Source organism: Diachasma alloeum, unplaced genomic scaffold (assembly GCF_001412515.2).
Source record: "Diachasma alloeum isolate Michigan unplaced genomic scaffold, Dall2.0 Dall_scaffold_00285, whole genome shotgun sequence".
In the NCBI taxonomy this organism is placed as follows: Eukaryota; Metazoa; Arthropoda; class Insecta; order Hymenoptera; family Braconidae; genus Diachasma; species Diachasma alloeum.
This window is the reverse complement of record NW_021680424.1, coordinates 1,074,340-1,101,951: the sequence shown is the minus strand read 5'-3', so window position 1 is coordinate 1,101,951 and position 27,612 is coordinate 1,074,340. Positions and strand designations below refer to the sequence as shown.

At 39.8% G+C, this 27,612-nt stretch overlaps 2 protein-coding genes across 4 annotated transcripts in view; one reads left to right on the top strand and one right to left on the bottom strand.

Moving 5' to 3' along the window:
- The window catches only part of LOC107038612, a 5,923-nt gene extending 820 nt beyond the window's left edge, over window positions 1-5,103 (top strand). For both annotated transcript variants that reach the window (XM_015257818.2, XM_015257819.2), the window contains one exon: window positions 1-5,103. In XM_015257818.2, coding sequence (XP_015113304.1) covers window positions 1-4,057 — 4,057 coding nt within the window. In that variant the 3' untranslated portion in view covers window positions 4,058-5,103.
- LOC107038613 (gamma-aminobutyric acid type B receptor subunit 2) lies at window positions 4,100-27,612 on the bottom strand. Of its 2 annotated transcripts, XM_015257820.2 has the most exons (19): window positions 26,881-27,612; window positions 23,079-23,872; window positions 15,820-16,137; window positions 15,260-15,364; window positions 14,901-14,966; window positions 13,057-13,263; window positions 11,434-11,658; window positions 11,241-11,301; window positions 9,738-9,861; window positions 9,450-9,566; window positions 9,246-9,378; window positions 9,053-9,169; window positions 8,778-8,939; window positions 8,602-8,705; window positions 8,142-8,435; window positions 7,824-8,068; window positions 6,727-6,927; window positions 6,293-6,523; window positions 4,100-6,055 (listed from the first exon to the last, which is right to left on the bottom strand). In XM_015257820.2, exons 2-19 carry the CDS (start codon window positions 23,811-23,813, stop codon window positions 5,403-5,405), a joined length of 4,098 nt encoding a protein of 1,365 aa, XP_015113306.1. In that variant the 5' UTR covers window positions 23,814-23,872; window positions 26,881-27,612; the 3' UTR covers window positions 4,100-5,402. The 2 variants fall into 2 exon arrangements, with proteins under 2 accessions (XP_015113306.1, XP_015113307.1); XM_015257821.1 differs by lacking the exons at window positions 4,100-6,055; window positions 6,293-6,523 and adding an exon at window positions 7,538-7,550 and having other exon boundaries at window positions 6,809-6,927.

Below are 27,612 nucleotides of genomic sequence, written 5' to 3'. Positions count from 1 at the left end.
GTTTCGTTTCAAAAGGAGTCTGGATGATCATGAGAATCGAAAGAGTTTTGTTCTCGGTTACTGGTGTGCCCACTGTTTCACCGTTAGTTGCACTCACATCCAGGAGGACGGATCGATGTGTCGAGACTGCCAGAACATTCAGAACAAGAATCGTGCGCGTCTGAGCAGACGAGGTGTCAGACGTGGCCAGAAAATGGGCTCTGTCAAGATATTCTACAATCAGTGTCAATTTTTCGCCCACCTAAAATCACACAGTGTGTACTCAGTCGAAATGACGTATCTCATGATGATGCCAATGCCCTCGGAAGTTGAAAATTCCGAGTGGTCACACCTCCACGATGCGTGCAAGGCCCTCATGGAGTATGCCTTTGTGAAGCAGAAGCACGTAGTGGACATTTTGAGAACTGAGAATCACACTGGAAAATGGTGGATGTCAGAGCCATCTGACTCGTCACTTGTTGGTGAATTATTGAAGAAATATCTCATTGATTCTGATGATGAAGTGAGTGAAAATTTTATCGACCCCGTTGGAGATGTTGCCGCCCCAATCCCCATCGAGGATTTACCCATCTCTGCAGATATAGCCTTTGTTGACTGTGGTCCAACGGCTTCAATCTTCGTGCCACCCAAGGGAAAAGTTAGCCCACAGGCAGCAGCAAGGGTGTCTGTCCTCAAGAAAACACCTCCAAAATTCTCTGATATACCATCCCTCGAAGCCCTCAAAAAAAGTTCAAGTGGTCTCAATGTAAATGTCAGTGAAAAACGCTCGGAGAAAATTAATGACAAAAGTAAATCCACCAACGTCGTATCGAAACCACCTCCACAAATGATCAAGAGTAATGTAATATCGGTCTTGAGGAAAAATGAAATTACAACGGCTCCAGAGCGAGGAGTCCAGCGACTCCCCCCACCTCTGATCGAAACGAGTTCGACTATGATTGCAGGTAAATCGGAAAGGGCTACAACTACTGTGACAACCAGTAGTCCCTCTGCAGTCCTCTCAAATGTCTCCAATTCTTCAAATAATTTATCAAAAATACCACCACTATCTGATACTAGTGGCAAGCTTGTGATACCAGGTGGTACCAAGATTAAACTCATACAAATTCCATGTTCCAACTTGACAACACCTAAAGAGGCTCAAAATTCAGTGACTAATAATATTCGAACGGCTCAAATACCACAATTGTTGTCCCCTGCTCTGAAGAACAGGCAGATTCATCTGCCAAGAAGCTGCCTGGGCTCTGATTTTCAGAACAATGCCAATTTACATTGCTTGGAGAATGGGCCCAAGGGAATAGAGATTCTCCTGAAGAAGTATCAGCTCGAGATGAGAAAAAAATTGCTGACCTACTCGAAGCAAAAAATTCAGACGATAATCAATACTTTTTCAGAATTCTGCAGGGATTTCAGCAAGTCAGGTTGTGTGGATTTAGAATCCATGTCGAGGAAGAATCTGGCCACATTGAAATCATTGACAGGATACTTGGAGACAGCATCAAACGATCCAGTAAAAAATCAAAATATGGATCAAAAGATCAATAACGATTTCAAGAGTAAAATGACGTCGTGGGAGTATCAGAAAAATTGTTACCTCATATGCCCAGAGTGTAAAAAGAAGATCAAGCCCAAAAAGTATTTGCCAGGTATATCCAAGCCTTCGACTCAAGAGGATCAGTATTGCCAATGCTCCAATTTTATCTGTCATCTGTGCAAGGCCAAGCAGGGAAGTGAAAATCGTTACAAAGAGCATTTGAAATTCCACAAGAATCAAGCACCTTACACGTGTCCCGAGTGCTTCACTGTTTTTCCCAACATGCAGAATTTGGAAATTCACATATGGACCAAGTGTTTCCATTTGAACACGCAGGAGATTTATGCCTGTCGAGTCTGTGAAATGGAGGGATTTTTGACGATGGAGGCGCTAAGTAAACACTACTACGAGACTCATACGACGTCTGTACTGGTTTGTGATCGTTGTCCCGTTGCCTCAACCTCTTACTTTGACCACATCGTCCATTGTTCCAAAGATCACTCTAGCGCAGCCTCAAACCCCGAGACTCTGATCATCTGTGATTTTGGTGGATGCTTGGTATCACCGGAGAATTTCAAAGTTCATCTAGAGAGCCACCGTGAGATCGGTAAAATTCAATATTACACATGTCCTTTCTGTGCATTTTTCATAAAAAACGTTAAAGGAAATGAGAATATCATTCAGGATCATGTCTTTGGAAATCATCGAGAGAGATTGTGTGAAGTTATAACTCCCGAGACCCTCAACTTTTTTGCATCCTACTTCAATCTGAAGGTGGAAAGACCGATCACAAAACAATTACAGGTGAAAAAGGAGGAAATGTTACTCCCCAAGATTGTCAATTCTTGCTCCATAGCGAAAACTGCATTTGAATCGCACGATGAGCCCAAAATTCGATCCCCACCAGCTCCCAAGTTCATAAGGCTGAATGCACTTCCCGAGAGTCTAGCTTCAAAAGTCCCAACTGGAGTGACCATTCCCAAGATTGTCAAAGTCCAGAGTATAAAGCCAAGTGCTAATGGGACAATTAATTTCATCAGTAATCAGAGCATCACTTCAGTTGCTAATAAACCTGTCAATATCATCGGCAGTCAGGGCCTGAATTCAGGGACTAATAAAATTATAAATGTCATCAGCAACCAGAGCACAACTCCAGGCGTTACTAAACCTATCAATGTCATCAGCAGTCCAAAATTGACACCATTAACTCTGCAGGCATTCCAATCTCCGAAATTCTTTTCTAAGAGCTATCTTCCGGGTAAAGTCATTCACCAACGCCCAATTATGATGAGGATGAATTTATTCGATAAGAACAGTAATCAGCTGGACAATAAGAAAATTCTGGCTCGCACATCCAATTCAACAACTCCAATCTCCACTATTTCTGTCAATTCTGTTTTGACTGCACCGCGTAGGCCATCCTCACCCACTGAAAATCCTGATAATTTCAATTCAACAGCTGTCCTCGAACGATCAGTAGATGATACAAGTCAAGCAAATGCTGTCATTGGAACAGACGAAATGGACAAGTTGAGTGATACTGCAGATAAATTTGATATCGAAGAAATTATCGAAATTCCAGTTGAGAATAGAGAGATACAACTAGTAGATCATGCCAAATTGATGAGGAAATCGGCAGAGGCATTGAGACGAAAAGGAAGACCTAAAAAAGCGTGGAGAATGGCACTAGATGGCGTAGAGGATGCCAACTCGCAGCCCCTCAACTTCAAGTGTCATCTGTGTTACGAGAATATAACAACTTCGTGGGAAGTACTGAAACATCATTTTGCTACCAAACACTACCGAGAATTCAAATTGTGTGAGGTGACTCCCCGACTTGAGAAGATCCCTCCATCCGCCGAAGAAGAAGAAGTCAAGGTGGAATGTAAGAAGAGGAAATTGGAGCCTAGCTCCCCTCGGGGAGCATCGAGAAGAAAAAGGAGAGGTATTTTGACGAAAACTGAAGACAATTCACGATCTGGAATTTGTGTTACGCAAGAGAAGCTCGAACAAGTAGATGGTAACTTCCAATGTAAAAAGTGCGAGGAGCTATTCGCAGATGTAAAGTTACTGAGAGAACACTTTGCAAACAAACACAGGATAAAGGAACATTTCTTGGTCTGCCTCGAGTGCGGAGCAAACTTTGTCGTTGCCAACAGTCTTCAGATGCATCTCAAAGCATATCATGGAATTCTCGATCCTGTATCCTATCTCGCCCAGAATTCGCTCTATGCACCTGATATTGGAGGCTTTTACGACGCTAGAACGAGCGAGCCCAATCAGTGCTACGTCTGCATGGCAGTATTTGAGGACAAGTCTGCTGTTGACAAGCATCTGAGAGTTCATGGAATGGCCTTTCTCAATCACACGAAAGCTGAGGCGAGGAATGCACAGAAGATCGATGAAAAGAAGAGTGCAGAGGGCAGCATGCAAGAGGTGAAACAGAAAAGCGAAGAACACAATGGTGATAAGCAGACCTTCAGTGGAAATATTGTTTCAAGGCTGTCCATGTTACTTTCATGATAGTTTTAAAGTATTACGTCCTATTCATTTATTATTGTTTTTTAGTTTTTTATTTTTCTCAGTTTTCCTCTGGGAAAATTAACGATTTGGTTGGAATCGGGGTGACAAGTTTCTTCGAGATCAAATTTTATTTAGTTTCCAATCCGTCTAGTCCTCGATCGCTTCGGACTGCTGTTGTTATAAATCTAACGAGTATTATCAACTCCAAAACTCCAGGGGGAAATCCTGACACTTTATAACTCCTTATTTCCTTCCATTTTGTACAATCAGCTCATTCATAAGAAAAAAAATAAAGTTAAGGACCGGATATCCAACAAAATGCTTTTTATATCCCACATGCTTGCAGAAGGACATAGATCATTAAGTCACAAAGATTAGGAGTTGAATTTCACATTTTTCATTTTTTCTTTTATTTCCATTTCTAATTGAAGGTGAATCTAAATTACTATACAAACCCAAAGATTCCGCTGTACATAGTCAGCACTAAAAATATCTAAATGAAAGGTATCAAATTGAAATCATATATCTTTCCATTGTAGAAACGTGAGCAGTGTAAATATCGTGAAAGATTTTTATAGTGATATGATACTGTCATATAAAGAAGATATGATTATACAGAGAACGGATTATTCATAAATAAAAATACATCATAACAAATGAGCATTATTCATATTTTTCCTTTGAAATAACATAAACGGTAATGAGAACATGGATTACATAAATCTCCATCGTACATCCTTCTCAAACAATGTTTATCAATATATATTTGTTGCTTCCATAGCACTGATACGGCTTGATTATTGTTGAATATTTGAATGTCATTATTCATTTGTTTTTCAACATCTATTTGTACACACCGAAGGACGTGTCTTATTACGAAAGAACATTGGTGGTACAATCTTTCATAACACGAAAAAATATTTGTATCTCATCAATTCTATTTAATTGTATTTTGTCTACACATTTTACCTCATATGAAGAAAAAGAAAATGAAAAAAACAAAATGATATATTGATTGGAATGACTCATAGAAATTCTCTGTTCTATTCTCCCCCTCAATATACCATCGAAACATTACTAATAGTTTGATGATTTAGTTGTTCAGCAGGTACTAAGGATTCGGGGCATTCAACGTAACTAGATTATCATAAAGTAGCCATTTGTGAGCTATGAATGTCAATTCTATTCCCACTCGAAACCACTCCTTCCACATTCACATCTTGGGGAAAATATTTGGTCCCAGGAGAGTCCCAAAGCATTGTGAAGCCTTTTCCATTTCTTTTTCTCTTTCATTTTGATTTTTCTTCTTCAATTTTTGGCACAAAAACTGACAGCGTCAATACTTTTACGTAATATCGCTGACGCCCTCGCCTTCACACAACTCAGCAGAATCTTCTGCCTTCAGAAGCTCCTTATCATTAATATTACGTGAAGATTCTGTCTGTTCACTATTAGTTGTCGAACCGTCAACAAAAAGTTGTTGAAACACTTCGCCCCCTTCAATAACAAAATGCGTTGACTCACTCCTCTTGATTTCTCTCAATGGCAAGTTTATCGATTCAATAATCTGCAATTCCACATCGGCATTATTATCGTCAGTTAGTGTCAAGGATGATCCAGCCTCCCTGAAGAGTTTCCTGAGATCATTGCCAAGTAAAATGTCATCAGGACTGACGTTGGAATCAGCTGGAATGACCAGTGATTGTCGTGTTTCCGGCTGGCGTTTACCGCGAATACTGTTTGCTAATTCACTCAAGGGAATTCCAACTTCGTGTGTTGCCCATACGTCGTAATTTGGTGCGCAAGGGCCAGTGGTATTCCGAAGCGGTGCATTTGTAACTTTAGAGCGTGATGAATCGTCCATTGAATGCCAACGGTGTTCCATAGATCCATCTGTGCCAAGTGGAATCGTTCCTAAGCTATTTGCTGGCATTATGCGATGTGGAAAGCGGGGTGAACCTTTTATCCTCTCGCGAGATGAATTTTCAGAGCTCGTTTCTGGAATTTTTAAGGACATTTTGAATTGTAAAAACAGTGAAGCGTTCAACTCTCCATTACGCGCATCTCCACCATATTTTATAGAAAACCTAGCGAATGATGAAATTCTACACATTTTTTTCTGTGAAATTATTGCGGTTCAACTTGTTTTATTGAAGCAAAAATGGCATTTGCTAAGTTTTTCTGTGAATTTTTTTGTGCATGTCGAAAAAAAAAAAGTATTTTTCTCTGTCTCACTCATTGGTAGACTAAAGTTGACCCGTGGCTCACTGCTCTCTTTTCTCCTCAATCCAAGACTCAGTCTCCTATCCTCGTCACTAGTTATATTGATGATAGGGCCGGAACCGCATCTTGGATGTGGCGGGCGCATTCCCTGGGGTACATTCATTTGGCAAGTGGAAGAAGCCTTGGTGCCTGGCACCAGCCCAGCTATGTATCCCATGTGAACCTTGAGAGCTGAAGCAACACCTGCAATTACAAATCCATGACTCAAATTTCAACAGCAATAGATTTTATTTACGAAGAAATGAAAGATTATTCGATATTCAATTTTCGTTGGTGTCTTTTTTTTTTCTTTATAAATAAAATTAATTGCAGGAATTGAAAGGAGAATGGAAGGGAAAAATTAGTGCTACAAGTTCAATATTGAGGAGAATAAAGGAAATACGAACCAGTGATGGAAGCCGTGGAAGTTTTCCGACTGCTGGGACGACTCCCGAAGAGGCTGAAAAGACGCTGGAAGACCCCCAAGCGATTCGGTCCCTCGGTCTCTCGTCTCCACTGAAGTTTGTAGATGTCAGCCAGACTGCTACGAGCACCGTTTGGCTCTAGATCTGGCTGACTGCTAAACGCTACAGTTCCTCGACGCATGCCTGATATCACGGAATGATTATTTTCGTTGAAACATTATTGCACCTTCTACGGAATATTTCAACGAAATAATATCTGGGGTTTTAAGCACTTGTAATTTTTCCTATTCATTATTGTCTCCTTTCCACAGTTTGAATGGAATTAGTGGGGCAAATGATGATTTCTGGTGAAGAAACAAAGTACTTGAATAGAAATGTTGTACCCCCGAACTCACAACTACGCTACGTTTATTTCACTCTTTATTTTTACAAAAGAAGAATTTTATAATGCTACAAGTATTCGTGAACAACTTGCTATTAAAACTAAAAAATAATAAAAAAAAAACAATAATTCTCAGACTTTAAATACTCGAGTTGAAAGTTTGTTTTATTCTCAACACAAGTACTGAGATGACTACGGAACTTTTATGAATGGCCTTTTCAACTTCAATTCCTACACTAAATTTAATGACATTGCATTATCACTGTTATTCTCATCTCCCTAGTTTATCATTTGCCTAGTTTTTGACGGTTGAACAAGCAAACCAATTGATCAAATTATTATTGAAATTAATATAACGTGTGGAAATAATGCTTGCAGGCAAATGCGTGCAAATAAACGGAATTGAGTCACCTTTCTGTAATACCTGAATGATGGGAGAAGGACGAAGCGATAATATATAGTGTTATTTTATTTTTATAAATTCTAGGCTTCAGCAGAATAAGAAGTAAATATCTTCTCATTCTACTTGACTATTAAAAAAAAAAAAAGACACAATTGAAAGAACAATAATCCAAAAGCAATTGATATTTTCACGAATGGGAAATTTCATTTTTTTTCTCTTCATTTTCTTCGAGATATGTTTTTTTTTTTTGGGCAAAAAAAAGTAATGCCAGTGAGGGAAGTTGTTTGATCTTACCAGAAGAATTGGCGGATGGCCAGCTAGCCCGTGGAATAACAGGTGGTAAAACACTCAACAACAATAGCGGTAATCCACCACCGATACTTGGATTTCGCTGGGGAATCGATGCGCTGGATGATGCATGCGAAGGATCAATTGGCTCTTGGCCCAATTGTTTCTCCAGCCTTGCTAATTCGAACTCTAACTGTGCCATCTCACGACGGTAAACACGATTCTGTACTTCAACTCTGTACTGGAGTTCTCTATTTCAAGCATAAGGGATATAAATGGATAGCGGCACTGTTACATTTTGGGCAATAAATTTCTAAGGAATACCTGCGATCGTCCTGGACGAATCTCCTGGTATTGCACTCGATCTTGAGTCCTAGACTCTGAACAACCGGATCGGCCCGTTCACCCCCGAGTATATGCGCCAGTTGGGGGAGAAAGAGGAGTGCCAGTGTCGCTGTTGTAGACGCCAGTATGAGGGCTGTGATTGTCACGAAAGCGAGGGTCGCACGATCAGACATTAAATTAGCTAATACAACGACTATTCCAGATGTTATAACTACAGAGTAGACGCTCATGCCGATGTATTGAGAGTCATTGAGCGCTGGGATTTTCACGTGTCTAAAATTGGGAAATTTCATTGAGAGATAAATGAATAAATTGACGAAATAAAAATTAATAGCAATCGATAATGAAGAAATAGAGAAGGAAAAGTCTCGAAAATAGACATTTTCTTGGACTTATACGTCCGACGACAATAGATCGCTCATCTCAATGAATATATTACCTCGTTTCCCAGGCCATGTACACCCCCACAACCAATAGCAAACCTTTGTAAGCGTAAAGGGATGCCAGCCAGCCATTGGTGTGTTGAGATCGACACACTTCAACCTATCAACACAAACAACCTTGAGTTCAGTTGAATTCCAAATCCCCCATTCAATAATTGGATTACATGGATACCTGGGGTTGATAGACGACCCCACGATCCTGTGGATTTATTTCCAACGTGAGATTCCGCAAGTATCGCTCCATCGGATCCAGTGTCACCCACAGGGTCACTATTAGCCCATCAATTAGTAGAAGAACGAAAATCAAACTAATGAGTTGAGTATCCTGAAGTAACTACAACGATTTTGAAGAGTTAGTTTGATGCGAAAGAAATCGGAAACAATGTGTAATTCACTCGAGAATTTTACTCCCTCGTTAATTCTTCAAAGGTCACAAGGATCCAATACCTTATTTTTAACGACACCACTTCGACTTCTAGTAAAAATCCGATGAACTCGGTAAGTCTTGGTGAACATGGATCCAAAGGCGAGAGAAAATCCCGCCGAGAGTAGATAGACACGCGCCTAAGAAAATATAAACGTCGAATTACGAGTTTGAAAATTGATTTACTAGGCACTGGAATTATTATAAATTTTTTACTGTGCATATCGTTGGAAAATAGTTGTTTGGTAGGGTCGCATGATCCAGCCCGAGAAGGATTACGGCCCCATAAACCAGAGCGCAGCCGACTGCTGCCATATTATTCAGCCGAGGACTCGAGAGTTTTATACTCCTGTGAATAATCAGTTCATATATTCGTTGTCTAAAAGTCGACAGTTGAGAATCATTTTTGCTTTCGCTTACTTGTGCCGACGGAAATGAAGATTGAATGCGAGGAATGAGAGGGCTAGGGTCATTCCTATACTGGCGAGGCACGCCACTGCTAGAAATGCCGCTGGATCGATTGTTACCATTCGGATTCTAAATTTTTCATAAATGAAAACAGCCAATTTGAGAATCACAGCCAGTGTTTTTAATCAATTGGTGAGTATTGCAATGCCATTTGTTCCCTTTATTTGTCTTTTATTCAGCTTAAAATTATAAAATATGTTGAAATGTTGAGAATTTCATAATTAAAATATAATGTCGAACCTGAAAACCCGTCGTGCCACTGGTGGATGACCCCCTGGCCATCTGACATTCGCGCATCCAGGACAATCAAGCGTCAATATACCATCTTCCGGTGTGTAAATAGCAATTCTTCTAACTGCATGACCTATGAATACGCATGTTTACAGTGGCATAATAATAAAAACAGGGTAACAAGGTTTTTCAAAATATTGCAGCATTAATTTCAGTTTTTATCTTCGACAGTGAAATTATTTATGATTTTAGTCTCTTTAATGTTGACGCGCAAATGTAATTGGTGGAATGAAAATTCCCAATGTGAAACACTCGTGCTACTCCCAGAGAAGAGCGAGCCTGGCAAACGAGAGCCTAGGGGCATTATTTAAATTCGACATTCGCCCACATATGCTATGCTCCCTTTTTTGTTATTTTTTTCTATACATTCAAATTTCAATGCTAAAACCAACTAGCGCCTGTTTCGCCCCGAATGATTGGCATCTATAATAGAGTTCCTGGGACCAAGAACCGCTACCTGGCACTACGAGGTGTTTCGAAATGGAATGGGTCAATTGGGGAGAATTGGGTGGGCGATGGCTCGACACTTGACGTGGTTTCCGGCAAATGCAATAACGTCAATGGAGTCTGAGGGTCGGTTATAGTTCAATCGATATTTTCGTGAACAACTTTTAAGTATGAGGGGAATGTCAAAGCGTCAGACGGTTCCGGGCGCATGGGATTCTCAGCGTGAACCACTGAAATATTGCTTGTATTACACTAAATGGCGAAGACTCTTTCAGCCGTATTGGATTACAGAATTAACGTGTACTTCTCGTATTCTTCTCGGTAAAGCGAGTGAGTTATATTCCACACTTGACCCATTGTCTCCAATTCACCACACAGTGGCCCCCTCGTTGTAATCCCCAAGGTTCCGAGGATATTCTAATCCTCATGTCATTTCCATAAAATTGAGGGATATAAATTCTCTGATATCTCAGGACAGTAAAAACCGTCGGCTTTATCACTTTTAAACGGATTTAGATCCCTCTCAATCTGTCAATAGTATTCAGTGTCGGAAGTAACGGAATTTGAGCCGTGATTGAATAAACTCGTGGAAGGTAGGGGGAAACTCACAGGACTCGCTGATCAATTTATGTAATTGACGAGGCTCGAATGAGGGTAGCCAGTGCAGGATAGATGTGAGTCTGAGTGATCAGTTTTACGGTGGAATGCCTCTGAATATCCTCAAACGAATATATAGTCCACTGAATCGGGGTTCCAATATATTACCGAGGCCACTTGCTGGTCTCTTACTTCAGTAAGTAAATGAGACCAAAGTTTGACCTTTTATCGGACAATTGTTTATTCAGCGAAATTGATCTGAATATTGATGAGTGTTTATTTCAATTACAACTGCAATTAAAGGATGAACATGTTGCGGGTGCCACGTAATTCATTTCACCTCAACTCTTGTAAAATAACAATGAAATGACAAATAATTCGTCTAAATGGCACAAGTGGTGTACTTACCGTGCATCTGATAGAAGGCGGTTATTCCCACTCGATCAGCTCCATCGAACGACACAGGACCCTGACGATTAAATGGCATTACTTATTCCTATCGATTTAAAAACCCCAACCAAAGTGCTAAACCCCGTCCTTGGATGAATTCCAAAAAGGATTTATCTGTTGCACGTGCAATGGGGGATGGGGATTGACTCACCGAAACACCGAGGAAATTCAAATTCTTCAGCTCGGCATGGAGGTCATACGCTATGTCACGTCTCGAATGTGTATACTCAGCGATACTCGTGTTACGTTGATTTAAAAGTGTCTCGACTGTTGACAATGCCATCCCCATCGCCCAAACTGCATCGTACGTTTGGGCGGCAAATCGTGAAAGTGTTACACCCCTTTTTGCGAGCTCCGAGGCGAATTCAATGCTCGTCTGAAAGCAAATATATTTATTCATCCAGTTGTCACTTAATACTGACAATTTTCTCGTTACATTTACAATTTTCCAATATATTTTTGTAGCGAGAGCTTTCTGAGAATAGTAGTCCTTTGATTTGATTTTTATTATTAAAGTTCATTATTATTTTGTTTACGCAAGTTAAAGGGACGAATCATTTCCGTGAAATCCCCTTACATTTCCGATGTGTAGTTTTAATAATTTCATGCTCTGAAACAGTATACTTTGGGACATTTACGTCGATGTATTACTAATGTTGAAGCACTCTCCTTCTATTACTTTACTCCCCGAATGCGTCACGAAAGCACTTGGCAGTGCTTCCTCGTCTGTTTCCTCTCATGTGGCATGAAAACATCATGTTGAGGAACCACACCTACATAAAGTTGTCATGTAGGAAAAAAATTGAACGACCGTCACTTCGTTTGATAAATTGCAGTCTCGTGATATGGACAATCCATTCCATAAGTCTGTAAACTTATTTTTTTAGAAAATGAACAAAGCACCGAGTTGACCCGTAACAATTCCCTGTAATTTTCCAGCGCAGAATATCTAGCGACGGTGTTAAACCGAGTTTTACGATGGCGGAGAAAAAAAAATGTTAAAAAGTACAAGCGTTAATGGGCCACATCATTTTTTTGCAGGCTAATAAAAGAATATGAAAAGGCAAGAGGAAAGAACGAGAAAATATGTGAATCCGAAAAAAAATGCCGTAGCCGTGGGTGCCAGTGCTACCTTACGGTCGTTTTAATCGGCACGACTCCATTCTCCAGTTAAAAATGGACATATTCATCTTTAAAACGGAAGCAATACAACGAAAAAGCTCGGGCTCGTAACAATACATCCATATCACTCTAAAAACAAGGATTTTTCTCTTGTTTCTGCCCCGATATCCGGTCGAATCGGCTAATCTTTCAGTTTTCAAACTCCCTGTGTTCGGAATATCGCGAGGAATCATCCGAACTGTTCACTAAAAGCCGCCACCGCTCGGGAATTGTTCTCTCACATTTCACTTTAGCTTTTTCTCCCATTGTTCTTGCCAGTCGTGCATCTATTATGAACGACTTGAGGTTCGGTCTATTCTATTTATCACGGCATAATTTTCCCCGGATTTTTCACAATTTCGATGACAACTTGCCACCGATGGAGTTTTCACTCGGGCCATTGATATTGCACTATCGGGGATTAAATATGGAATTAACATCGTCAATTCCATGCTTGTTGAGTGGCACTTTACGCGCATAAAGTGCCTAATGAAATCCCTTCGATTCCCTCGTTTCGGAACTTTCCACGCAAAAATCGTACATCACGTACTGCATGGAAAACTTTCTTTTACCCTCAATATATGAAAAAACATCACATGAAAATTATGTTTACCAAGCCAGACGAGCTAGTTTCCTCGGGAAGAACAGTTCCATGACTCTTGACAATGATAACGCCATCCAGAGTCTGGGTGAGTTGAGCTGATGAACAATCGTTTCCTCCCTGTGTGTGCCACCAATCGCCAGTCATGCCGGAAAGGTCGATGGTCTCACCCGGAAGGATCCAGGCATAATCTCCACCGTGCATACCAAGTTTCCAAGCCTACGCCAGTGGAGGAATAAAAGTTTTTATTTGTTCCTCTAATCAAAGTTCAAGGGGGAAAACAGAGAAGCTGGTGCCAGTATAATTTCCACGCCCTCCTTTCTGAAGCTGCAAAATTCCTCGGATAGCGAATTCATGTTTACAACCGAAAATGAAAATTCTTGAGTTAGAAGTTGCTTGAATCATGGAATTTATTAGTGACTAGAAATTGCTGTCTTCATAATAAATTCCTCTTTCAAATGGAATAACTGTAATTTTAATTGTGCAAGCTTATTAAATTGAAATACATGAATTAACTTGCGCTTCTCGGAATGTGTCTTTACATTTTAGTGATTCTAAAAATAAAGAAATTGTTGTCCTTATTATTTCCAGCACTTGTTATTCTACCTAGTTCATCGTAACATCGTTACGCCCACCTTTTGGTGCCAGGGCTAATTACCCAGTCGTCGACACTTCCTCGTTATCACAATAAAAAACCTATGGAGATTTTTTTTTTTCCCACCATTTTTTCCAACCCGACGCGAAGTTTCCAATTGCCAGTGGCTACGATGGAGACTTCAAATACAATTGCCCTGATTTCATGTTATTCACTAGAGGATACGGCAGATGGTGCATCACTTCGTTCGTGTTCATTATTCCGTGAGGAAAAATTTACTGAAAAATTTACACGCCAATTGGTACAATCAATGAGCAAACGGAGGACGCACTTCTAGCATCATGTTTCTAATATGAGTGCATTCGCCGGAAATAAAAAGAATAAAATCATTGGGCGGCCATAAAAGTGGCCCGATATCAAAATGAAAAGAGAGACTTGATGGAATGGAATATATTGGAGTGTTCAGAGGAAAAAAAATCGTCAATACATGTTTTCAGAGAGAAAAATCAAACTGACGGCTCCACTCAAAAAAATCGGATAAAATTCTTGTGATAATTAGGATTCCGGCTCTCCCTCTTAAAAAAAAAAAGAAATTGTGGAAAAATAGAAGGAAGCGCAGACAAATGTGAACAAACTAAAAAGGACGAAATGTATATACTGCCAGCGGAACACAAGGCGTACGAGTAAATTCGAGCATTCGAAAATGGGTTTCACGGTCTTACTCAACGGAAACCCCTGAAGAAGATCTAATTGGAGAGTAACGTGTGTACACTCAACCGAAATGTTTCCGAACGCTTCAGGGGAGGCTGTAAGCCCGGAGTGATATGTTGATGCTAGAGGAGACGTCGATATTGGTTCTCGACTCTCAACTTCTTTATTTTCTCATTCAATTCGTTTTTTTCCCAGTTTCGAGTTTCTCCTTTGCTTTGCACACTCGAATGGTGTTCAATTCAACCTAAATTTTACGTTTTTCCGAATATACTCGACTACAATAACAGTCCGGATAATTTACACAAGAGTTTCATTCTCATACACCAGTCGCAGTAAAGACTGTGACGTATGCATTTAAATTACGGAATGAAAATAGGGGTGTTTTGTTAATTTTGATCAATTAATCGCCGATTGCTATTGAATTAAAAAATTATAGGGTGAAAACAAAATTACATTTTATAATTTATCTATAATTATATTTAAAATTGGAAAAAATGGCAATAATAGATAAAGAGGAAAAATAGTCAAGTTTATCCATGTCTCAACTTACTTCGCAAAACACTCTAGGTGCTAATTTTGGCGAGAAACTTCCTATGATGATGCGAGTGTCAAGATCCTGCGGGCATAAATATTTCGTCAGACTTAATTCACTTGAAATCAATCTTAAATCACAACGCAAAGCTTCACGAATCTGGATGGGGTATTGTTGCCTGGCAATTGCCTTTGCAAACACTCGCAACTCGTGAAAATATTCCAAGCCACCAGATACGTGATAATACTTTTATAAAATTCTTCCCTCACCAAGAACTTCTTACCGTGAGAGAATTCAAGATTGCGAGTTACCAAACTGTCATGTTGGATCACACGTTACGGGTCACAGATTTTAACGATAATATCCGTAATCCTTACCTTGAGAGTTGCCAGCTGTTCCCTATAGTCATTCTCACTAAATGTTATGGTTGCCGTACAGGTGATATTGGCCCGTTCTAATTCAGTTACGAGATCGTTAACAGCCTGCGAAAGAAAAGAATCGGACGAAAAATATTCCGCAGAATTTTCTATTTTTTTTTCATTTGTTTTTAATGAAAAGAGGAGGAAAGTAAAGTGGAAAAAACTGATAGAATTTTCAAAGGAAGTCCAATAGAATTCTCCATCGAATTCGCTATATTTTTCTATGAATTTTTTTCGTGCATGTGTCATTTGATGACTCTGAAATGAGTTATGGAAGGGGAGAAATAATTTTCACGGAGTAGTCAAATTGTTTCAAGAGTTAGAACTCTCCTCTGGAGCCCCAAGCAACAAGTATGCCCATCCGAGAGACCATCTAGGGACACTGATCACCGAGTTTTGTGCATAAACTACCTCATAACTTCCTGACAATGCTCTAGGCCTCGAGGAGACTCCACCGTAAACTCCAATATAACTCGTTTTCATCCTCTAAATTACAGTTTTGATGTTAGTTGACTTACCAGGGAATACATGTCACCATTTTGTGAGAGGGTCGTCACAGTATCCCATCCGAAATGCTTTATGAGAGCAATTCGCGCTGGATTGTGACTCGAATCCGGTGCAACTGTTCTTATGAAGAGCGGAAACTCGGATTGATCGGATAAGGCAGGAGCTGTTGAGCCAAATGACACCTGCACGATATTCCAATAGGGCACGATTTTCGCTAGGGTTTCACTGACTTCAGAACACGCGGTGCCGAGTAAGAATGGCATTATTGTCCGTGGCTTGGCTGTGTACAGAGCGTGGAAGAAACGATCCACACCCACACCTGGGTCACACTGAAAACCAAAATAATGCATTTTTCGAAGTGAAACTTCTTTCACAGTTTTCAGTTCTCCTCTGAACGCTTACGCTCGAGATTTTCAGTTTTTCTCAGGCTCAAGTCACCCAATTGTAGTCTTTGGGGCACTTTTAATATCGCCCGGTCTTAAGAGTTGGGAAAGCCACTTGAGAATTGCATCAAGTTCCCAACCACAGTGGCACTAGCTACTTTTTTCCCTTGCTCACTCATTGCTTTTCATCCATTACTTTCAAGGAGGAAAGGATGAAACTTAGCGAAAGGATTATCGAAAGTTTGCCTTCTCTCTGTACTCAACGTTGAAACAATATTCGCTTCGTTGGTCGGACGGTATAAGGGCGTAAAGTGCTACAATTACAAAGGTAGGGAAAAAGTTGAAGTGTTTAATGAAAGTTTTGGTACGCTTGTCCACACTGTCCCGTGTTTAATTGCAAATTTTCTTTAATTGAGAAATTCTAAATCGGGACTTGCACCACTCTTGAACTTGTTATTTAAACCAAGAGTGGAAGACCATGTCCATGTGTTTAATGACCTCCTCCCAATAAATGAAAAAGTTGATTATTATCGTGGCATTCATTAAATAAAATTGCAACGTCACACCTGAGATGTTGTAAAGAGTAGTCCAACATCATTGAACAGAGTTAGATGAGAATGAAGGAGGAAACTTGCTCAAGTATTCGGTAGATGAACGTAGAATCCTCCATAATTGATCATTAGTCAGTGGCGTGAATGGGTAAAGAGTACAAGAACCAGTGGCGACAAGTTTTCCCCGACACTTGACGATTGTAATCATGACACCACTCCTTTCATCAACTCAGTGAAACATAGTTATAATTTTGCTGCTCCGTGTTTTCAACGCGGTGACTAAAAACAAGAGGAGAATGAGACCTTCCCATACATACCTTTCCAAAAAACTAAAGTAATTATAAGAAGGAAAACATAAGGTGGTCTTGAAATAGCGAAAGCTCCCTAGTTTAACAGCGCTTCCACACATTGAACTTTTTAACTCGAAAATACAGGGGAGCATTGTAAACTTTCCAAGTAATTGTTTACTTTACAGGAGTTCAACTGCTACCCACCACGCCTCAATGATCTTGTGACAATAAATTTAACACTAAAAAACGTGTCTCATGCCTCATTAATTTGATTCTCTAAACTTTTTCCCCCCACAAAATGATACTAAAAAAACTCACACTTCCGAAACTGAAATTTTCCCTTCCCACATGCTTTCCACACACAATTTATCCACTTGACTTTGCACCCATTGATAATTGGCCACTGCCTTTGTCAATTCATACGAAGATTGCGCAATTAACGTACACCACAATGTTTCGATCGATTCTAAATTGCCTCTGGGTTAAATTGAGAGACGAGCCGTAAAGTCGCTGAATCGAAAAGCAGGAGAGAAACAGAATTTACCTTGTCGCTCAGACAATTAGAGATGATCAGATTATTCGGAAAATAAAATGAAAAAATATGTAAAGGCCATTTTCCGCTGATTGCGAGCCACCGAATTATGCAGAAATTCAATAGTGAATCCAGCTGCAACATTGAGCATGGAAGTGGTGGAATACTTTTCACCACTTTTTATAATTCTTTACTGTTGAATTTTTCATATTCTCCTAAAAACTCTAATTTCAAAATATCCTCTCATTTGTTGGTTCTCTTTTTTTTTATCGCTTTTGTTTCCTTTGAGCACATTAACTTGCATTTACCCTCCGATTCTGCTGCATGCAGGAAAATTCGTATAAAGGATGAGATTAAAAATCTCACATGTGAGAGGAGACGAGAAAAAGCTAAATTATGACGTGTCACTCGAGTGTTGCTCACATATTTTTTCCATCTCCCCCTGGAAAAAATGAAAATTGGTATATCCCATAGCACGATTGTTGCATTACTGCATACATGCAGTTATTAAAAGTAGCAGGAAATTTTTAAGTTCAACTGCGATTCTTCTTGTATACAATAAAGCATTAATATTTAAGTGGGATTATATCTGAAACTCGTACCGGAGATATCCTCCGCCGGCACACGGAGTTGGGACATACAATTCAAGGATGACACGGAGAGAGTGACGAATGAAAAATGCCAACTGAGAGATGCTTTTCCAAAGCACGGGATATGAAATGATCGTACCACAGCATTTCACAAACGTATCACACAAACGTTTTCGCCGCTGTCACATTTACTTCTGCAGATCTCAATGTATTTGAATTTATGGTTCCCTCTGATCCGGGAATTTCCCATTAATTTCGTTCTGTTCGCGAATTCCGCATCATTTCCGGACACAATTTGTTCTCACTTTGGTCAGTCCTCATTTCTGGTTTAATTTATATGCCTTTCTTTTTTTTCTCTCTCTTGGTCTTGGTTTTCTCTCTTGGCTCTGAACAACAAAAATTTTTTTAAGTACAGTACATTTTTTACCACATTAAACTGTCTTTCGGAAAGTGAGAACAGTCATTGCATTTTTTAAATACCTCATTTCAAATTTGTCCATTGCGGAGATCGGAGGATAAACGCAGGCTTTAGATGGGTTTTGACGAGATTTTCTGACTCGAGAGGAGCTGACGAGGCCATGCATAAATTACAATAGGCCTTGGGGATTTGGAGATGATTTTTCATTCCGTTCATTTCAATATCGTTGACGGAATAAAATACAGGGCTCCTGTTTACTCAGTTGAAAATGATTTTCCGCCCATTTTCATGCATTTTTGAGAATACAGGAATATTAAACTCCGCAATGTACTTTAATTTCATGCAATTGATTCGCATATTCTGTTTCATCCCTTTCATACTGATATTATAATACTTTTCTCCACCTTCATGTTCAATTTTGTCAAGGCAAAAGAAAGAAAGAAAGAAAGGGAATTAGTAACTGGTCGCTTTCTTGGGAGAAAGGTAAAGGATGAGTAAAAAATTTAATCTGATATTCTCATGTGAATGCAGTGACTGAAAGACGAGATTACTCCGTGTAATTCAAGTCCAGAGAGTCAACTAATATATGTTTTCAGGGATAATCTTCCATCTTTCGATTAGAAAATAGAGCAAGGGGGAAAAAATAATCGGGTTCTCGTCAATGGCGTCACTAGGATTTCACCTCGATTCTAAAATTTGTCAGGTATAAATGGAATACCAGAGGGAATTCCTTCTGTTGAGCTTTTCAGTGGTCTCGCGTTTTTTCCGGCGTATTCATTCTCACATCCCGATACTATCTCCTGCACTGAATGCGTTGTATACAACTTTTGGATGCAGAATCGATTGGTCTGACAATTTGTCGACCTAATTCATTTCATTTCATTGCTACGGTGAATTTCAATGACGCCCCAGGCGTTGAAAGAAGCAGATTAATAGGAATGAGAGAGAAATACAGAAATACATCTGTCTTTATCGAAAATGTATTTTTCATTATGAAATGCAATCATTTCTTGCCTCGTGCTTGCAAAATTCTGATTTGTATTTTTTCTTTGTAAACTCGGCTGATCGAGCGATTTGCCGAGATATTGCTTCCAATCGACTGCTTTTTTTTCACTCCCCCGTGCACATACAAATTTCCTTGCTTTCAAAATATATACCGAACGAGTCGATTTCAAGAGAGAGAAAATGTTTCCCCTCGACAAATGGTGGCATTTATGTACCAAATGGAGAGCTTTGATGAGAAAGGCGAATTCCTGAATGAGCGAATAGATTGTGAAGTAGGACATGTGACAGAAAATAGAATTTAACCACGTTAATTAGAGAATGAGTGCGTAACAAAATTGACGATACCTATGGAAAATTATACATGTATTTAGCCATGTACATGAAGTCTCTGCACGAATGGCCCACCACCGGAAATATATATATGTCATGGAGACCCTCTTCAGCCTTATCAGCACCTTGCAACTACTTGATACGTCGATTTTCCGCATAAAAGCTATCTCGACTCTCCTTTCTCGAGAGCCGAGGAAAACTGGACTCTCTCTCTCTCTCTCTCTCTCTTTTCTCTTACACAATCTCAACACTGTCCCGGCCTCTTTGTGTGAGACTAAAGCCGATAGTGAGTCGTAGAGATTGTACTACCAAAGGGATCGATCGTTACCAATATCGTGTAATTTTCACCGATAGACTCAGTGGCTATGATTCCGCTGTGAACGATTAATAAACAATATTAGTATAGATAACGCACGACGGTGAATGGAGAAAATCGTTAGAGATATAAATTTTCTTTGTCAGAAGATGCTGACAGTTTTTCTCATTTTGCTGAAAATTGGATAACTCCAGGGCTTTGGTTTTACGAGACATCTTGGATTTAATAACTTGGCCATCTCGTATTATATTTTATGATGATATCAGCGACTTGACTCTCCGAGACACATAAAGTGGCTGAGAGAGAGAGAGAGAGGGTCATGTCGAAGCCCCAATTCTCTCTTCTCTCGAGATATTCAATAGATTTGTCAGAGACTAAGGGGAATTTTTTCAATCCTATTTAATGGTATCACTGATTTTCTCCCTCGTAAACTCAATATCAAATCAGAGTTGCCGATTCAACAGAAAAAATATCGCTGGAGTCTTGCAATTCTCTTGATGGGATCGCATCAAGACCGAGAATTTAATCAACATCCCATTCTTTTTTACATATGTATGAGTATGAGAGCTTCAAAAATGAACATGTGAAGGTGTGAACACCTTCCAATTTTCGCGTCCTTGGAACCCACGTCTGAATTACCCAGTCAATTTCAGTGGAAGATGATTCAAAAAGTCTCTCCCATTTGATAATTTTCCCTATTCATTCATTCCCCCCCACAAAAAGTGGAACATATATTAGAGTAATAACGGAAAAAAACGTGTTTCAATAAAAATTTCAATAATGGAGTTATTATTCATAACAAAATAGCCTCAATTCAGGATAAAATGGGAATGAATAAATTCTCGGAATTGCAGTCGATTTGTATTTAGATGTGGAAGATCTTCGGCTATTGGTGGTTGAAATTGGTGCTTTCCCCTATCTTGGTCGTGAGGATAGGACAGGCTTAGCATAAGCCACGGCTAACCACAGCTTGGTGCCTGTGAACGTGAGTACACACAACCCCAGTTGTTTCCATCGTTAATGCCCAACCCCTTTCGTCCCATTGCGAGGACCACTCAAACTACAGGGAACAATGTACACACGTACGGACGCAAATGTTGTTCACCATACTTGTGCATAGAACACAGCGGTCTCAACCTATTGAGAATCATTTTTTTTTCTCTCATTCTTCACCTTTCTTGTATCCTTTTTGATGGGCTGACTGGTGGGGAGGTTGAGGCGTGGTGAAGGGCGTTTTTCCCTCTCGAATAAGATCAAAGGCACATCTCTATCAATGTCGGTTTCCGACTACTCCTCTTTTATCTCGTCTTCCTGATATATTTATATTTGTTTCACGAATCACATGATTCACGCGAAAAAACGATAAGAACAAATGAACCCTTGATTAGGAAAAAAAAACCCTTCTGAGGGTTTATTTCTATTGAACATTGCGTAACTTTACCTTTCTCCGTGTCAGTATTTTTTTATTATAAATTTTTATGACTCTGAATTCTCGCCGTGATTTTTCAGTGTTCCCTGAATTAATTACTCGAAAGAATTTAGCAATCAAACTTGCGAATTTAATTAATCGTCGAAGAGCTCAGTATAACTAGTCTACAGAAGATAGTTTTCAAATTCTAAGGCAATCGCACGAGTGAAGTTGAAGGGGGAAAGGGGAAGGGGAGATTACTGGACCTCGGGGTTACATCTCCATTCATTACTCATTCTATTCTCTTGTTAATCCATTTCTGCAGACGTGTTGTAGAAGCCTTAACGTCTTTGGGGGTGAAATTGGATGATTGTGCAAACACAATAAAACTCGACGCTGACTAAATTGTGTTTTTTTTTATTCTGCGAGTCAAACGAGGATAGTTCCCCCCTCCACCCCGCTTCCCTTGCCAATTAAGGCGAAACTATTTTTCAAGCGCGAAACGTCCGTTCTGTCCTGACAACACCACGAGTCTTAGGAATATTTCGGTACATCGAGGTTCAATCGAATGGCATTGATTATGCAAACGTTATTGAGTTTTACAGTACGAGGGGTTGTGCAATAATACTAAGAGTCGAGTGCAATACATATGCATTCGAACGCGGCTGATTGCCTGCTTTTATATGCAATTATCCACATGGGGACAAATTTCTATTAAAATTTGCCTCTAAATTCCAGTAATTGTGTTGCGTATGCTCTCGGACGAATTGTTACCAAAACTCTAGATGAAATCAGATATTTGAAATAAAACTTTGCTTTTTCTGATAAAAATACTACGTGACACAGAACTGTTTGTTCAGAGGCGGTGGGGAAATTGGTCAAATTAAAGTTATCTTTTGAAGCCTACCTATAGGTTTCTCGGACGAAGGGTCGAAAACACGAATAAAAGTCCACGTGGTCGCCCGAGGCTGGCATTTAATGAGGCACGAAAAAAGGAGAGAAAAAGGGAAAAGAAAGAGAGAAGGAAGAGGGAAATAGACCGCGTGAGCAAGTTGAAAGAAAAAATAGAGGAGAAAAGAAAAAGTGGAAAAAGGGTCTGATGGAGGGGAAAAAAAGATACTCAACTTGTTGAATTAACTCTTTCTCACACACCAACTTTTCCCCTCCGTCTTTCTCGTCTTGTCTCGGTATCGTGATAATAAATAACGATCTGCTATGAATAAATATGAATATTTGTGAATGCTTAAAGTTACAGAGGGGGCACAAGTCGACGCGAGAACAAACGTCACAGCTCAAAGTGTCATTTTTTACGCCCCGCAATGGCTGGCATTTTTTATTCCCGTACATTGTGACAAGAAAAATGATCATGAATGGATTCACGAAAGTGGAAATAATTCTTCCTCCAGGATCTTTTGATCATAAACCGATAGAAAAAATAACGACTCACCCTGGTATCATTACGTAACAATTTCACCCTAAATCTCGGTAGAATGTCCATCTCGTTGATCCGATCGATGGCAAACTTGGCAGCCTGTAGCTCGCTGGGTCCCTCGGGTCTAGCCTCAGTGCCCTGTGTCAACTCGAAGAGCCCCAGAATCGTCACGTCCACCTTATCCCACGTTTTCGGTGTCACCGTGCTAGAACTCAAACTAACAAGATCCTCAACCGCCTCTAGTTCTCCATCAGCTGTTGCAAACTCTTGTCCTTTACCCATCCCCCCGTGCTGTGACTTCCGGTGAAACACATCACCGCTTGAACCCTCGGCTGGATCATCAGGTGCAGTTGAAACTGACGAGCTTGTCATCGACACATTCTCATTATTTTCCAACAAAAGTCCAATTGTCTGATTCAAGTATTTGATTTCATTCTTCTCTATGCAATCGTTCGAATCGCAGTAGGACTCAGTAACTCTCTCCGTGATATTCTCTCCGTCCCTCGTCCCGAGGAGTGAAGAGGAGGCTCTTCTACTCGTTCTCCTCCACTTGACTGTGACCACACTCGCCGTTCCATTTTCACGCGTGAGCTTTGGCTTGATCGAATAATCATTAGCGCAGATGAGCCCCAATTCGAGTACGACAATCAGAGTTAGGAGACAGTGTGACGCAGAGAGAAAACGTAGGGCCACAGTGGGAAATGACAGGAGGAAACTAGCAAGGCGGTATCCGGTGTGACCCGACGACATACTCAGTCGTCGGATGTTCGACGACTCAGTCAGCCAACATCAGACCGCACCTCGTACATCTGGAAAATTTCAATCACCGTCTTAGCACCTGCAAATTCACTTAGTTTTTAATTTATTTCACTTTATTTTTCAATTTTTCGCACTCGATAAAACCTGGCGTTTGTCATATTAGAATAGAAAAAAAGTATCACGTGAAATGGGGAAAAATCAGGATTTCCTTTTTATTTCGGCCTCATCTGCTCCGGATATGACAGATTGATGGTGACAGGTGTAGGAAAAAGAACGTTAAACTTTGTTCACGAATGGAGGATCATTTTTTGCACTCGATCTGTTACACTCCGCCTTGTTCCATGGGGACAATATAATTCTCAGTAAAGTAGTAAAAGTTCAGTGCAGTCAGACTTCCAAGTAGCAAGAGATTCCCTAGAAATCGTAACTATCGGGTTTTACCCTCGACTCGGATAAATTTGACAGAGAGCAGTGAATCTCAATGTGAATAAAACAACACTTGTTTCCAACAGAAAATGCTGTGAGGGTGCTAGGATTTATTCAGATATCTATTGCCATGGCCTCCCGACAAACCGCTAAAGATGGACAGTCACCTAGTGAATTCCACAGAAAATTCTACTGGACTTTTATTCACTACAATTCCGGGGAGAGCTGGACAGTAGCCCTATCAATGAGGGACAGGGGGATGCGAAATATTTCTTATTTTTTTAATTGTCCAAATTTTTCCAATGCACAATCGTCCCAGGAATGATGGTGAAACGGATGAGAATGCTCATTGACCTTTACATCAAGCCGACAGCGCATACCAACTAGAAGGAAAAGGATGAGCAGGAGAGTTATACCTCTCATCCTCGCTTGATATAGCGAGCCCTGCATCCCAAGATGATGAAGGATCCTAACGGCATCAAGCTACTTAATTTCCGGGGAGGAGACGGATGCCGCCGAATAGACATGGGCACATGCCCCACGCATTTCACCCGATAAATCACCAAATCTCAAGATGTTTTATATCAGGGCAATTCATTCTCAAGGGCCCAGGGCATAATGTATCTTCATCTATTCTGTTCGCTTTTTCTGCCTTATCATTGCGTGTACACATTTTTCTTCATCTCAACATATTCGCTATAATGATTCCCAGCTACGACAAATTATCATCGATAAAATATCACATGATGAATATCATGAATTAAATTACCTCACAAATATTTACACGATACATATAGAAAGTACATCAATTAATATATTATCAATACGTCATGAGTACATTGAACATTCAATTGAAAATTAACATGTGAATATTTGTACTTTAATTTTTGTGGCTCTTTGTGATTTTTCCACGATGATAATTTCTCCCCCCAAAAATGCGGAACTAAGCGCTCTCGATATCTCCCCACAATTCAATAAAATTGTGAAAAATTAAATCTATAAAAGTATGAGTTTTCAACTGATCCAGAACCCCGAGCACGTTCACGGAGAATGTTTTCCCCGTTTCGTTGACGATAAAAGCGTCAAAACGTGCTACCCTACCACGATAAATAACTCGAAATATATCTATAGTAAAACAAAAACTGAGAATATGTGAGAAATGGAGGTAAAATATAAATATATATGGGTTACATCGGTTTCATGTCATCGCAGCGTGAAAATAAATGAGTGGGTTTCATGCACACCATTCTGCAAATATACGGTGCCTTCAAGCCCTCAGGGGTCTCAGATACACATGAGACTGGCATTCGAAAGGGGGTGGAAAGTTTGGGTGGCATTAAATTTTCATTCCATATCGATTTGACACCTATCCACGATCGACTTTCAACATACAAAACTCGGTGAATCATTGATAACATCAACTCGAATTTCCGCATCCGCGTTGTGTGGTCTATGCATGCAGATTATCATTTCTATGCATGTAATTATGAAATATAACAGCTCTTTGTCCGCTGCATTTGATTGTCCGTTGGTCAGTCATTATTTATACCTCACTCTCGCATCTACTGATTAATCACATGACAATGGACTTTGTGGATTTATTGTCTAATGGGAGATGAATCGCTATCCCATTCGTGACATTCTTTTCATTGAATCAATTTTTTTTTTAAATAAAAGACAAAGTCCTTCCTTCATTCATTCAATTGTAATCCCTAGGTTTCCCAGAGGATTTGCTTTTTATTTCTCGATAGACTTTTTACTATTATAATTGTCAGTAAAGTACCTCAGGGGATATTTTGAGTTTTTGTTGTGTCAAAATATATCTAGCTCACAAGACTCGAGGCGCGAAGATTCGCCAACATTCTCTTTCGTTTGACTGTTCATCGTGCCTTTCACATATCTCACACGACAACCGTGCATTTCTCCTTTGATGAAATCCTTAAGGAGTAATTACTCTGACACACTACCGCATAAAACACTCTCACCATCGCGCCTTCGAGAGAGAGAATTAACCATCCATTAACAGGTTATTTCCGAGATAGGTGTAAAAAAATTGCGTGGCTTTATCGTAAAGCAAAAGAGGTGAACAATTGTTAACAAGAATTCCGCAGCTTTACTATTTTATAGAAAACTATTTTGTAAATAACCCAAATTCTATTGATTTTTTTGCAAAATATCTTGCATCGAACAATTCTATTTTTAAAAAATGCGCAGATAAGCTGTGGATTTTTCCACTAAAATCGTCCAATTCGCAAATTTTTTTTTACAAAATTTTTTCATACGCGCATTCTTTAAATCTTGATTTTATGGGGGGAGTTCATGTAGAAATCCCCGCGAAATGGACTGAAATACGGCCCTCCTGCGGCGGCAATCAAACAAAAGAAGATCGACGAAGTAATCCAGTCCTTTCCATTCATACTGACAGAAACTTTCGTCATGATCCCTCCATTCAATCGAACTTACTTCACGGAAGTTGATTGGAGAGCATCAATTTCCGAGTCGTGGCGCTCTTAAAATTCCATCTTAAATTTTAACGATTCCTGATGGATACCAAATAAAACGAGTTTACTTCTGCACCACGGCCCTCTCATTTGTTTAAACCGAGTCGGGTTGAATTAAATTTCCTCATTACCTCGTTACGCATCCAAGGAACTGCAGTGGGTCGCCCTGACCATTGGCTGTGACTCGTAGACACTAAGGGTCAATTCAATGGCTCCTTCATACACAAAAGGGGTGACGGACGAGCTGTTCTGACGGGACATCATGATTCTTCAATGGGTCGCGCCGAACCCTAGATTGAGGATATGAAAATCGAGATAATTTATAGCATTTCTCCGCACAAATTACCACTGTGATTTTTTTTCTCTGTTATAACAGAAAACTTTCAAATCGGAGTAACCGTTTTTTTTTGCAAAGAGAAACAGTAGTGAATGGTAATTAAAATCACCACGTGATTGACCGACCGAGTGATTCGGAGGTATTAGCTCAGCACTTGAGAATCCCCGACCTACATAATACCATCAATTACCGGTCGAACAATCGCATTCATTTTTTTTTCACCCACTCAGCCGTTGAAAACTTGAAACAACAATGCTCCATGGAAAAAACTTTTTCACTTTTCAGATTCAGCAGAAAGCAATTAGATCGGTTCAATAATTACAAAAAATTGTATTTTTTATTGGATAAATAATTAACGTGCTTTTTCTTATTTCTTTGTGAGTAAATAAAATTTATTGCATCTGATCAGAGTTTCGTCTGTCCATTCTCTCGACTATTTGAAAAAAATGATCATTGCATTTAATGGAATTAAAATTCGCGCAGACGGATCCGCGCCGTGTGCTAGCGGTACGCGTACTATTGAAAC